Below are 14919 nucleotides of genomic sequence, written 5' to 3'. Positions count from 1 at the left end.
ATTTGCTTTAATAAAAAGCAAATAAAAAATCAGAGCTCTGATCAAAAACTAGAGTTTATCTCCAGAGGGCCTTTCTCTCTAGGCAGGCCTCCAGTCCCACCGTCCTTAAAGAGTTTCATCCCTATTTCTCCAACATGGTTACAAGATCCCCTGGAGCAGGAAATGGCAACCCACTCCAGTATTCTTGCCTGGAGAATCCCATGGACTGAGGAGCCTGGTAGTCTACAGTCCATGGAATCACAAAGAGTGGGACACCACTAAGCCTGCACGCACACAGGCAGTGTGCCACCAGGAATGCTGGTCCCCATTCCACTCCTCTGCCTGTAAAAATTCTACCCTGGGTCCAAGGTGAAGCCTCACTATGACCTCCCCCAGTCCTCTGGCAGGTATTCATTTCCCAGTGCTCTAACTGCCCTTGGGCACTTACTTCATCCTCCAGAAATGTTAGCTATTTACCATGTCTATTACCTTGTGATGTCATACAAACCCAAGACTTCTACTAACTGTAAATCAGTTGCAGGGGGTATATTATGGGGGCATAATAACACCTTCCACATTGTAATCTCTGTCTACTCTCCGCCTAGCTCTCAGATCCGATCTGGGCAAGGTCGTCTTGCCCCGAGCAGTTTTACTGACCAGAGAGAGCTTCAATTAAAGAACGAATTCCTGTTACACAAGATGCCGGCCCTGTTTAACCAACACTCTCTTCATAAAATCTCTAATCTGAGCGTTACCTCTTGGATGAAGAAGGTCCTAGAAAAGAGTAAGATGACTTGAATTTTGTCCTCCTGTCGTCACCTTCCTTGGGACCGTCCGTCTGCAAACAATGCCGCACTAATCTCCATGCCCACTGGTGCCCTAGCCCCTTGGAAAGGCCCAGCGGACTTGAGCACATAGCCCTCAAGTACAGAGCCTTGACTCCACCTGCAAGAGCTGACCCAGACTGGAACTTTCAAGATCTTACTACATAAAATAAGAGGGCAATGAACAGATCATTTTAAAAACTTAATACCACGTTCTATCTTTGCTCTATTCTTCTTCCCACAATCGGCTACCTAAGGTCAGCGTGAATAACCACCTTCTCTAGGTCTAGTGCTAATAGTCAGGACTCTGGTTTGCAAGGTCAGCCAGTCCAAAACACTTCTGTACAAAGGTCCACCAATTAGAAATTAATTTACCTTTGCAAACTCAGCTTTTGAAACACAAATGCTCTCTACCCAGGCAGTCTGCTTATTCAGGAACTTCTGGTTTCTCCAGGGAGTCGTTTTAGGAAAAACAAGGCATTTGGGGAAAATGTGGGCAACCTGCAGGGGTCTCTTATTAGCATTTCAATAAATTGAGTGAGACCAGGGAGAACAGTCTTCGGTTACAGGAAAAAGTACATAAAAACGTGTGTGTGAGACCTACACTTTATATTGGTCAAATCCAACTGATTTAGAGAGACCTTTTAGTTTTTAATCCAAGATTTCTCCCTGGGACATTAAGCAAAATTAATATCCTGCTTTAAGAAGACGTGGCTCCAAGTCTCATTTTCTTATCAGTTCAATATTAACAGCCTGGAGTCAGGTGTGTTTTTTTTTAAAAAATCGTGCACCAATAAACTTAATTATTAAAAAAAAAAAATCGTGCACCTCTTTAGCGTTACCAGTGCGGCTGCGGTGTTCTCTTTGGCCAACAGAGTGAAAGCTCAATAAGCGTATTTCCTAATCAAGGCAGTAAAAGAGATTTCTTCAAAAACAGCGGTGTCACTAACAGCTCCAAAGAAGCCCTAACTCAGAAACTGACAAGTGCCAGACGTTCTCTTTTCTTTTGCAGCTTTCTGGTCTCCTCGCAAACAGGGATCTCTAAAGTTAAAAACAGAAGCATCAGAGCGGGAGATCCTTTTCAAGGGGACCCTTCTGATGGGTCATCACGTCTTCCTTGGGAAGAGGAGGAGTCTACACCTGGGTAACTGGCCGAGGCGTCCGCGTCGCGTGGGCCCGGGCCCCGCCCTTCCAGCCGCTCCCGCAGGCGTCGCGTCCCGCCACGGCCGCGGCTCTGTCCCCGCCCTCCGTCCCCGGCTCGCGCGGGCCCCGGATACGCGCCGGCGTGCGACGCCCCCAAGCCCCGGGGCCCCCTCGCGGCGGGGGCGGGGACGAACAGGGGCCCGGCTCGGCCCGCGCCCGGCGACTCACCTGCCTCGGAGCGCGGCGCCCTTCGGGGAGAGCCGGACCGAGCGACCGAGCGGAAATCCCGGCCGGCCGTGGCTGGGGCGGCCGCCCCCGGGAGGCCGCCCCCGAGGGCGCCCCCTGGAGGCGGGACGCGGTACCCGCCCGCCCGCGAGGGCCGCGCGCACACCTGAGCACGCGCCGGAGCCCGGAGGGCGCACACCTGGGGCTTCTCTACCGAAGCGTGAGCTCTAAGGCGGCCCGCCTGGGCGTCCACGGTCAGCCTTGAGTCCATGTTGGACCCAGACTCGCCTGGGGACACACACACACACACACACGAGTCCACGTTGGACCCAGACCCACCTGGGAACACACACACACAGCCTCGAGTCCTTGTTGAACTCAGATCCATCTGGACACACACACAGACTCACCTGAACACACACACACACACACGCTCTAAGGTAGCCCGCCTGGGCGTCCAGGATCAGTCTTGAGTCCATATTGGACCCAGACCCACCTGGACACACACACACACACATACACACTCACAGAAATGAGCCCACGAATCCTGTAGGACAGATGGACAAGGTGATGACCAAGGCCACACTCCAGCAGCCACACTCCACTCGGCACTGATACTGGATACAGATAATCGTGTAACCTTGATACTGCCACTATTTACCAATTCTCCATTTTCACTTAAAACTGTGGTTAGAGGAGTTCGTGCTTAGTCACTTGAGTCATGTCCGACTCTTTACGACCCTATGGACGGTAGCCCACCAGGCTCCGCGGTCCATGGGATTCTCCAGGCAAGAATACTGGAGTGGGTTGCCATGCCCTCCTCCAGGGGATCACCACTTACCATCTCTTCCCTGGATCCCAGGACTAAATTTGAGCCCCAGCAATGAGAGGAGTGAAGACTTTTTTTTTTTTTCTTTCTAGACTTTGTTATTCTGGGCTTAAGCAATGCTACTCTGGGGACCTGGGTGAAAAGACTGGCAGAGAGATTGAGGGGAGCCACTTCTGCCCCCACCCCAAAGACCAATGCATAAGTACTAGTTGTTGGACTAGAAATAATCCCCCTTACTCATTTTCTGCCTTTCCACTCTCTCATGTATGGGGTTGGACCCATGTGGTTTTTACAATCTGGTTTCTACCCAAACATTTCCAATAATGCTGATGTGGTTGTGTTTTGAACAGATGTGCAATTCCTAAAGAAATCTAAAAGATCAGATTCATAAACCATAATTTTCACAGAGTTCTTTCTTGTGTGGGGAAGTCCATAATTAAATTTAAATTTATATTAATATAAAAAAGCCGCATCTAATGTATATTTTAACATACCATTTTTAAAGAGTAGCTGTAATCATCTTAATTTTTCTCTTCCAAAAGGAAGAGAAATTCCATTTCTATTAATTTTTTGAAGGAGGAAGGTCATGTCAGCAAAAGAAAGTGTGAGGGAAATAAATGAATAAATAATTCCGCTGATAAAGGAAGATTAAAGACGGTAAGGAGGTGAGTGTTAAATTGCATTTATTGCCAGATAAGGCTGGGAGAGTCTGATCCAAATATAGATTAGGCTCTGTGGGATGAGATATTCAGTTTAACTGTCAAAAAAATCACCCACAGAAAAATAATTTATAATAGTAATTTTCAAAATGTGGTCCCAGATGGGGCACCATGAGCAGCACCTGGAAATTCAGAAATGTAAACTCGAAGCCCACACCCCAAGCCTTCTGAATAACCAACTCTGGGGGTGATACCCAGCGAAATGAAATGCATTTTAACAAGTGCCTCTTTTTTTATATAATGATCATTTATTTTTCCCCCAGTTTTATTTTATAATTGTCTCACAGCATTATGAAAGTTTAAGGTAATTTGCATAATGATTAAATCAGCATAATGATTTGACTTATAGACATCATGAAATGATTATCACAAGTTTAGTGAACATCCATCATCTTCAGTTCAGTTCAGTTGCTTAGTCATGTCCGACTCTTTGCAACCGCATGGACTGCATGCAGCACTCCAGGCCTCCCTGTCCATCACCAACTCCCAGAGCCCACTTAAACTCACGTCCATCGAGTCAGTGATGCCATCCAACCATCTCATTCTCTGTCGTCCCCTTCTCCTCCTGCCTTCAATCTTCCCCAGCATCAGGGTCTTTTCCAATGAGTCAGTTCTTCACATCAGGCGGACGAAGTATTGGAGTTTCAGCTTCAACATCAGTCCTTCCAATGAACACTCAGGACTGATCTCCTTTAGGATGGACTGGTTGGATCTCCTTGCAATCCAAGGAACTCTCAAGAGTCTTCTCCAACACCACAGTTCAAAAGCATCAATTCTTCGGCGCTCAGCTTTCTTTATAGTACAACTCTCACATCCATACATGACTACTGAAAAAACTATAGTGTTGAGTAGACAGACCTTTGCTGGCAAAGTAACATCTCTGCTTTTTAATATGCTGTCTAGGTTGGTCATAACTTTTCTTCCAAGGAGCAAGTGTCTTAATTTCATGGCTGCAGTCACCATCTGCAGTGATTTTGGAGCCCCCAAAAATAAAGTCTGTCACTATTTCCACTGTTTCCCCATCTATTTGCCATGAAGTGATGGGACCGGATGCCATGATGTTAGTTTTCTGAATGTTGAGTTTTAAGCCAGCTTTTTCACTCTCTTCTTTCACTTTCATCATCTTTCACTTTCCATCATCTTATATAAATATAAAATTAAAGAAATAGAAAAAAATTTTTGTGTGGTGAGAAGTCTTAGGATATACTTCATAATTTTCCTACAGGAGTATTAATTATATTTATTATCTTGTACGTCACACCCCTAGTACTTGTTTATCTTACAACTTTAAGTTTTCAGTACCTTCATCTAATTCCCCCACCTACCCTGATGTAACCACAAATTTGATCCATTTTTTGTCTTTGTTTTTGAAGTGTAACTGACCTACAATACGTTAGAGAAACTACAACATTATGTTAGAAAAATCAGTTTCTCAAGGAAACTGATTGATCAACTCAGACAAGTCTTGGCTTCATTTTTGGGTTGGTGCGTTACACCAGAGCCCTTAGCAAGCCAACTGCTCTAGTGGGTTTAATAACTTGAGTTGACTCACAGAGGCTGTCAGTTGCCTGCAAATGGTACAGGTGAGTCCTTTGCTGGAAATGATTCAGCCCACTCTCAGCTGTTTTTCTGTTCTTTCTGGTCTGATGCTCTGCCGTCCACAGTCTCCCATACCCTTCAGGCTCAGGGTCAAGCAGCTGGCCAACTGCTACGCCCCAGGTTCAAAGCTCAACAAACGCTTTATCAACTCAAAGGATATAAACTGTCAAATCGTCTCTTACTGGAATTATCTAGTTTGGTCAGTTTGTTTTCTAAATACCAGCAGGTAATTGCCAAACTCTGTTTTCCAGACTTTGGTGTTAGAAAGTGAAAGTGAAGTCGTGTGCAACTCTTTGTGATCCCGTGGACTGTAGCCTACCAGGCTCCTTCATCCATGGGATTTTCCAGGCAAGAATACTGGAGTGGGTTACCATTTCCTTCTCCAGGGGATCTTCCCAACCCAGGGATCGAACCCAGGTCTCCTGCATTGCAGGCAGACACTTTACCCTCTGAGCCACCAGGGAAGTTGGTGTTAGAGGCTAATATATATTTGACTCAATGCACAGACACTTCGTATTATGCAAAAGGGGCCCACCTCATTTCCTTCTGACCCCTCCCCCACATCTCCAGCATTGCAAGTACCACACAGTAGATGGGAAAATATACTCTTCATCTCTTGATAAGATAATTTTAATGTGAAATAAGCAACAGAACCTGGGTGCTATGTACAGAGCTTGAAGTCTAACTGAATAACACTATAAAATCAACTGAAATGTTATCAAATCATTCTAGTTAATTATTACAAATAATTGTCTTTGACCCTAAATATCCTGTATCCTAAATCCAGGCCACCATTTGTTTTGTAAGCTAAGAATGAGATCTACACACCCTCAGAGCCCTGAGATGACTCACCAAACAAAGACGCAGTCAGGAGGTTTGGGGGAGGGAGAGGTTAGGTGGAATTTAAAGGTAATTGTGTTTTCACAGGCTGAAGGCAAAATAGAGCTGTGTGCCAGGGGTCAACATTAGGTCTGTGTTGTGGCCCAAGTGTGGATTGGAAAGGAATTTCCAGACATGAGGCAGAATGGGCTCAAGGGCGAGCCAAACCCTTTTGGGCTAGTAGCCAATTTCTAGAAGGCAATGGCAACCCACTCCAGTACTCTTGCCTGGAAAATCCCATGGATGGAGGAGCCTGGTAGGCTGCAGTCTATGGGGTTGCTAGGAGTTGGACATGACTGAGCGACTTCACTTTCACTTTTCGCTTTTATGCATTGGAGAAGGAAATGGCAACCCACTCCAGTATTCTTGCCTGGAGAATCCCAGGGACGGGGGAGCCTGGTCGGCTGCCATCTGTGGGGTCGCACAGAGTCGGACACAACTGAATCGACTTAGCAGCAGCAGCAGCCAATTTCTACAGCCTCAAGACAGAAAATTCCTACTAGAATGGGGGCATTAGGTGATAGGTTAGGATGCTATAGGGTGGGTAATAGGGTGGGTATTTTACCTAATACGGGGTCAAGTAACTGGCCGGTTTGATCAGAGGCTCATGGCAACAGTTGCTATGGGGCTTGGTCAGTTTCAGAGATTTTCATCCCGTGACCTTGGTACAGGGCTCCACAGTCTGGGCAGCAGAACCAACTGCTGGATCAGGGTCCTACAAACTTGGAGACTAAAAGTTATAAGAGATGTGAATAGGTGTGTCCAGAAGCGCTTTCCATGAAGTTCTGCACGTGGGTTGGAAAGTGAGGGTGCTTGTTCATGTCGAAATGACTTGGACTGTCCAAGTACAGTGTGATGTTTCATTCTTCCTAATGATTTAAAACAGCAACATTTCTGATAGTGCTTTTCCAGAAGGTTTCTCCATATATAATAAAGCAGCAGTCACCCTTAGAAGTGGGTTCCTTGACACATTACAACTTCAGCATTTCTACCAGAAAAAATGTGATTTTCTCTTCACTCCCCACTGCCTTCATCTGTGCTATGTCAGCCTGATGAATGGCAGAGCAGAAATGTCCTTTTTCAGTCTAAGGGACTTTTTAACCATATCAGAATATATCAGAACTAGAAAGCTTCAAAATATTTTATTTCGACAAGAGTGTTGGAATTTCAAACATTCTTACATTACACAACAGATTTTTATGAGGGTTTATATAAGCACCCAGGTCACTTTTATAATTTTTTATAGTGGACTTCTATATAAGAGTTAAGTTTTATATTTTAAAGGTAAGCATCTATGAATATTTGAAGAACACTAGTCCAACCCTCTCATTTCATGGAAGAAAAACTAATAACAAAAGCAACCACCACCATCACCACCACCACCAGCATTATTTTTATTAGAAGCAACTGAGGCATGCAGTAATTAAATGACTCATTTCAGAGTCCTGGTAACTAATGGCCGGATGGGAAGGGTTCACGTCTAATTGAACTGTTGAAGCTTAAAAAGATGACTTACACCAGTGAAGCTGGCCATAGGATAGCTCTCACACTCCTGGTCTCTGTTCTTTGCATCGTACCACCTTGTTTGCTGAGGTCTGCAGATTCCTAGACCAGTACTATAAAAGCTGTCATCTCTACCCATTATCAGAAAGTTCTAGAAATGAGCAGTTTTGAAAATTTTTGAGACAAGTCTCAAGTCTACTCGTCAAAATTAATGCTGTTGAAATTAACTGCTGAAACAAAACTTTAAGTAGTTTTTTTTTTTAAGTTTATTTTTGATGTGGACCACTTTTAAAATCTTTATTGGCTTTGTTTCAACATTGCTTTTGTTTGTTTGGCCACGAGTCATGTGGGATCTTAGTTCCCTGACCAGGGAAGGTGAAGTCTTAACCACTGGACTGCCAGAGAAGTCCCTGAAACTGGTTTTAAATGATAGGTAAAACTGAATTTAAATCTACAGGGAACGCATTTTCTCAAACACTTATCACCAGTAGGAAGCAGAAAGCTTTATTGGCTTCAGAAAAATGCCACATATTTAAAAACAAAATGATTAGAAACGCAGGACACTCAAGATGGTTTTGATAAACCGTGTTAACAGGTTTCAAGAACTCACAGAACTAATCAGACTTAGAACACAGGCGATAAGACTATAAACCTGAGATTGTTTCTGGGTGACTTAAGGTCTTGAGGATAAAAACCTCAAGTGAGAGTTAGCTCTCCTTCAGTTATTTATTGAGTATTATTATGTGCCAAGCATGGGTTTAGGGCTTTATATATGTTTTCTTATTTAAACTTTCCAATAAGTCTGTGAAAAAGGTAGTATTATCCACCATTTTAAGGGCTTCCCTGGTGGCTCATTTGGTAAAGAATCCATCTGCAATGCAGGAGACTTGGGCTCGATCCCTGGGTCAGGGAAGATCCCCTGGAAAAGAAAATGGCAACCCACTCTAGTACTCTGGTCTGGGAAATCCCATGGACAGGGAAGCCTGGAGGGTTATAGTCCATGGGGTCACAGAAGAGTTGGACACAACTTAGTGACTAAACTACCACCGTCCACCATTTTATGGATGAGGTTCTGAGTTACTTGCTGGATTGGATTTCTAAGGCGGCCAGGAAGTGCCACACACTGGGTGGCTTGAAGGTGGATTCTTTACCAAATGAGCCACCTGGGAAGTCCTTAAATTGGCGGATAATACTACCTTTTTCACAGACTTATTGAAAAGTTTGAATGAGAAAACGTATATAAAGCCCTAGATCCATGCTTGGCACATAATAATATTCAAGATCAAACCTGGGTGTTCCCCATTGCAGGCAGATTCTTTACTGTCTGAGCCAGCAGGGAAGCCCCAAAAGTGAAAGTGAAAGTCACTCAGTCGTGTCTGACTCTTTGCGACCCCATGGGATATACAGTCCATGGAATTCTCCAGGCCAGAATACTGGACAGTCTGTGTGCCGTGACAGACAGTTGCTCAGTTGTGTCTGAGTCTTTTCAACCCCATGGAATAGTCCATGGAATTCTCTAGGCCTGAATACTGGAGTGGGTAGCCTTTCCCTCCTCCAGGGGATCTTCCCAACCCAGGGATCAAACCTGGGTCTCCCTCATTGCAGGTGGATTCTTCACCAGTTGAGCCACCACAGAAGTCCCTAAATAACATTAATGTGGGATTTACCTGGTGGCCCAGCAGCTAAGACTCAACACTCCCAATGCAGGGGGCCTGGGTTCCACCCTTGGTCAGGGAACTAGATCCCACATGCCATAACTAAGACCCAGTGCAGCCAAATAAGTAAACAAATACAAATAAATATTTAACTAACAGAAATGTTGTTCTGGAGGCCAGGAGTCTGAAGTCCAGGTGTGGGTGGGGCCATACTCCTCTGCAGGCTCTAGTGGGAGGATCCATCCTTGTCTCTCCCAGCTTCTGGTGACTCCTGGCATTCCTTGACTTCACTCCAGTCTCTGCCTCCATCCTAGGCACAGCCTTCTTTGCTCTATGTATCTTCTCTTTGTTTTAAAAGATACCAACCATTGGATTCAGGGCCCACCCTAAATCCAGGATGATTTCCTCTCAAGATCCTTCACTAATTTTATCTGTAAGACCTGATTTCCAAATACAGTCACCTTCTGAAATTTTGGGTGGTTATGAATTTTAGCAGGGGACACTAGTCGACACTCCCTACACTTGCCTAAGGTCTGTGAGGTTCCAACTTGGGTGTAACACAGATTTTCCTTTCACACTCAAGTATTATGCCCCCAAAGGCCAACTATTTCTAGATGACCACCGAGAGAGCCGTACGGCATATAGAGTTTCCTAAAGACTTAAAAGCTTGCTTCAGAAGAGCCTGCATTGCACACCCCATCGTTCAGCCAACAATCCAAGCCTCCTGAGTTCTTTTCACTCAGCATTACTCTGGAACATCACCCCACAGCCTCTTCCCCACCTTTTGGGCAGAGCAATTTAGCGACTACTTTCCATTACCTGACTTTCCCATATGGTGTCTCTTTACCACCAAGGCACCTTATCACAGCTATATTATAAACTCATCCACGGCTCTCTTGAAGAAAGATGAATCTGTGATGTCACACGTTCCTTTATTTACAAATAAAAGTTATTTCAAATGATGCAGTAATTTACAAAGGAGAGCCCCGAAGAGGCCCCTGCAAGGGGTGGGGGGGGCTGGTAACAATGCTCAGTCCCTGATGTCCACACCAGCAAGCCCAACCTGCGCACACAGCAAGGGTTGAAGTAACCTGGATTGTAAGCTCCACAGGGCAGGAATCACCTGTGATCATTCATCATATCCTCAGCAGCTAGCACACTGCCAGTGCACAGTCTGTGCTCAAGAAGATATTTGGGAAAAGATAATAGCATAAAAGTCGTATGAGGGACCCTTGTGATGGGGCTCTTCTGTATCTTGCTGTTGTTCAGTTGCTCAGTTGTCTGACTCTGAAACCCCATGGACTGCAGCACACCAGGCTTCCGTGTCCTACACTCTCCCGGAGCTTGCTCAAACTCATGTCCACTGAGTCAGTGATGCCATCCAACCATCTAGTCCTCTGTTGTCCCCTTCTCTTGCTGTTAAGCTTTCCCAGCCTCAGAGTCTTTTCCAATGAGTCAGCTCTTCACATCAGGTGGCCAAAGTATTGGAGCTTCAGTGTCGGTCCTTCCAATGAATATTCAGGATTGATTTCCTTTAGGATTGACTGGCTTGATCTCCTTGCAGCCCAGGGGACTCTACTTGACTATAGTGACCTCACAAATCTACCATGATAAAATCACAGAGCTGTCCCCTCCACTAAAAAGTTCTCCACTGATCTTTCATCTAGTGATTTTATTCACTGCTGATCTTTGCCTCAATCAATTAATTCACTGGGGACAAAAAAAAAAAAAATAGTTTTCTAATTGCCATTCTTTCAACATTTATTAGCTTCAATTAGTCAATAGAGAAAAATATTTTCCCCCACCAGCTATGGCTATTTGGTAACCATGCAGTCATGACAGATAGGTCAGACCTGTCTGTTGAGAAACCTATACCTTTCTCCAAAAGTCTAGTCTATCATTTAAGGCAAGTACTGAGTCGAGCACCTCATTACTGGGAGGGAGGTCTTATTATGCCCACATTACAGATGGGAAACTGGAGTTGAAGCAATGCTAAATGACTTGCCTATGACATCAAAGCCCTAGAGCCAACTGTAGGTTTTTTCACCTCAAAGTCCAATAGGTGTGAATATGAACATACATGTCCAGTGCTTTACTGTGGGGCTTGGTCTATTCTGTGAGATTTTAACTCAGTCATCTGAAATAAAATGTACGGACCATGCTTAAGCAATGTGATAGAATCAGAAACCCAAAGAGCCCTGTGAGGGCACAGTGGGCTACATCTACATGGTGCGGGCCTTAAGAAATAAATGTAACACTGCGTTTTATGGGGAAGAGATGTACAGAGAAATAAAAAATAGCCCCAAACTATCTTCCGAGGCTTTGTGATGTTTACTATCAGGGATGTGAAGAATTATTTGGACTCTTATTTTCCAAACTGGCAACGATCCCTATGTTTGTTCTGATACCACCCCCACCCCCAACTGAATCCCATACCATGATTGAGTAATACAAACACAAGTTTAAGAAAAATATCAAAAACGAGGGGGAACTGGGAGTCAGATCTCCACTTTAGTCTTGTTAGAAGGGAAACCTAAGAAATGAAGAAGGTGGCTGCCTTAAGAAGGAAAAAAGGAGGACGAAAAGATGAACAGCATGGCCCACTTTCAAAATCTGCCATGATTAAAGGCTCCGTGAAATGTCAATCAGGCGAATGACTGTTTTCTCTGGGCTGAAGGCAGCTGTGATGGAAATCCTGAGATGGAGCAGTGAGAGCTATGGGGGTTCATTCTGCAGGCAGGGCGTCTTGATTTGACACAAGTTTTAGTATCAGTACCAAAAAAAAAAAAATCACAAACAGGCTGTTATAAGAAATGGTTTTCCTTTACTCTCAAAAGACAAGCACTGTTTTAAAGAAAGAAGTTAAAAAAAAAATCAACAAGCATATAGTACATCCATTATCTCCCAAGCTAAGCACTATAGGAACTTAATGAACGATAAAGCAGCTCCTGCTCCTAAGAGCTCTATAAACTGTTACTGTTGTTTGGGGACCATTTCTGAAAGGTTTGAAACAGCATTTTCTCTTCTGAGGACCTCAGCCGTCATAGGTTACAATTACTGATTCACAACTCTATGCTGGTTGGCCTCGGACCCCATCCCCCACAAGCCAGTGTAGACAATCAACTCATCTCAATGTGAGAGCTACTCAGCCCGTTTGTTGAACCTGGATGACTCTATTAATCGGTGCCTAAAACCAAACAGTGGAGGAGGAAACAGCAACCCACTCCAGTATTCTTGCCTGGGAAAGCCCATGGACAGAGGAGCCTGGTGGGTTACAGTCCACGGGGTCGCAAAGAGTCGGACATGACTTAGTGACTGAACAACAACAAAAACCAAATAGAAGCCATATTCTAGAAAGAATGAATTGGTCACTTGGATTTCAGTTTAAGGAAAGAAGACAAAGAGTCAAATATTGGGTTGCCCAAAATGTTTATTTGAGTTTTTCCATAACATCTTAAGGAAAAACCCAAACAAACATTTGGCCAACCGAGCAACTTGAAAATCATCTATTAAGCAGGCAAATGACACTTTTATACTGGTTTGTGTAATAATTTTACTGCATAAGAAATTACACAGATTGCATAAATCATTAGGTCAACAGCAAATACAGAAGAATAAAACAAAATGAATATGATTATTCTGACCCAATAAAACAGGATAAATAATCCAATTCTTAAAAATATCACAAACTCCTCAAATGTGGTTCCTTTTGAGAGGAAGTTTACCTCTTGCATTTTTTGGATATGACTGTGGTTCTATAAAGCTAAATGGAAAACAGCTTTCCAGCTAAACATATAAAAACGCAACTTACATAGATGTGTAGCCCTCTTAATACTGGATATAACAAAAATAAAGACATTAGGCTGCCTGTTTTTGTCTAAAGCACAGCTTGAATTTTCTATTAAGAGTGACAGTTTATGTAGAATACTACACAATTTTGCATGCTACAAATAGCACAAGTTGAAGAATCCAAAAAATATTGGAGGAGTGAATTTCTTCCTATGGAAAAAGTGTAAATATACTAGATGTTAAAATTTCCACTCTTCATTCAATTATTTGCCCTGTTCAAAACATAAAAATACAAATAAATATTTCCTTACAAATGAAGTACCTAGCATATTGTTTGGAAAAAAAATTAAAAAACCAAAAATCTTAATTTACTCATCATTAAATAAAAATTCTAATATACAGACACATTAGATATTTATATAAATGTAGGAGTCAGTTTGTCATTTTCTGTTCACAGTCAATGTTTAATAGCGTGAGTCTCTATACAACACGACTCATTCCAAATGCAGGTTTAATTCTGCTGTAAGTCCCTCAAGATAATTTTTTTCTCTTTTTCTTTTTCATTAAAAAAGACTTTACCCTTGGAATTTCAGAAGTTATGTTTGAATTGTCTGAAAAAATACAATTTCAATGCAAAAACCACATCAAGCATTCAAGAGTAAATTGCTGGTGCTATAATCTTTTTGCATGTCTTTGTTTCCACAGGAAAAAAAAACAATAAAGTAAACAACATGTAAGGACTTTAAATGGTTAAATGCAAGCACGAGATATGAACAATCTGCCTCATGCACACACACACACACACACACACACTCAAAAAATGAAGGAAAAAGGATCAGACGTTTTTCTTTTGCATTTGCCCCAGCTTTCTTCTTAGAAGACCGTAATTCTCCTTAGTTCCCGATGCTGTCGGGTCAAGCCGCAGAGAGATCTCGTAGTGTTTTTTGGCCAAGTCTAGATGGCCCCAACGATGATAGAGCACAGCTGAAATAGCAAGAGGCCAATTTCACTGGAAAGGCTTCTGAATACCTTGTGGTGTTCCCAACCACTTGCACAAAGAAACAGAACCTCTGCAAGCAGTTTCCCAAAACCGTTGTTTAAAACAGTACTGTTTGTACTGCCAACTTTATTTATTGTAATCGTACTCCTTGGTGATCGTCTGTTTAACCATTCCCAGTTACTCCCGGGGTTCTGAACCATCTCCCAACAGCAACATCGTTACAGAAAGAAGTAAAAGAAGAGTTCCCTAAGTTTGGTGATGCTGCCCTGAAATTTCCTGGAAGCCGGGCTGGATAGGGCTGGGCTGCCACACGGCTCAGCACAAAGCCACCACGTAGAAGACCAGCTGTTTGTTTGTTTGTTTGAATAATTTTTATTTATTCATTTTTGGCTGTGCTGGGTCCTAGAGGCTTCAAGGGTTTTCCTCTAGTTACAGTAAGCGGGGGCTACTCTTTGGGCTTCCCTGATGGCTCAGAGGTTAAAGCATCTGCCTCCAATGTGGGAGACCTGGGTTCGATCCGTGGGTCGGGAAGATCCCCTGGAGAAGGAAATGGTAACCCACTCCAGTACTCTTGCCTGGAGAATCCCATAGCAGAGAAGCCTGGTAGGCTACAGTCCATGGGGTCGCAAAGAGTTGGACACGACTGAGCAACTCCACTCACTCGCTCTGGTGCACTGCATGGGCATCTCATTGCTGTGGCTTCTGTTGTTGCAGAGCACGGGATCCAGGGCACCTGGGCTCAGTAATCATGGGCACACGGGCTTAGCTGCTCTGC

General features: G+C 43.7%; 2 protein-coding genes across 6 annotated transcripts in view; both read right to left on the bottom strand.

Annotated features, from left to right (window-relative positions):
* The window catches only part of GGACT (gamma-glutamylamine cyclotransferase), a 49005-nt gene extending 46729 nt beyond the window's left edge, over window positions 1-2276 (bottom strand). For 3 of the 4 annotated variants that reach the window (XM_070380779.1, XM_070380780.1, XM_070380777.1), the window contains exon 1: window positions 2175-2276. The gene's annotated coding sequence lies outside the window, so the exon portion shown is untranslated. The remainder of the gene's footprint in view (window positions 1-2174) is intronic. The other variant, XM_070380778.1, reaches the window with a different exon arrangement.
* Window positions 2277-10297: 8021 nt separating this feature from the next.
* The window catches only part of TMTC4 (transmembrane O-mannosyltransferase targeting cadherins 4), a 59078-nt gene continuing 54456 nt past the window's right edge, over window positions 10298-14919 (bottom strand). Inside the window, exon 17 of one of the 2 annotated variants that reach the window (XM_070380775.1) lies at window positions 10298-14128. In XM_070380775.1, coding sequence (XP_070236876.1) covers window positions 13980-14128 — 149 coding nt within the window. In that variant the 3' untranslated portion in view covers window positions 10298-13979. The remainder of the gene's footprint in view (window positions 14129-14919) is intronic. The other variant, XM_070380774.1, reaches the window with a different exon arrangement.

The sequence above is a fragment of the Bos mutus genome, chromosome 12, assembly GCF_027580195.1.
Source record: "Bos mutus isolate GX-2022 chromosome 12, NWIPB_WYAK_1.1, whole genome shotgun sequence".
Taxonomy (NCBI): Eukaryota; Metazoa; Chordata; class Mammalia; order Artiodactyla; family Bovidae; genus Bos; species Bos mutus.
The sequence above is the reverse complement of the archived record's forward strand: the minus strand, read 5'-3'. Positions and strand labels throughout refer to the sequence as shown.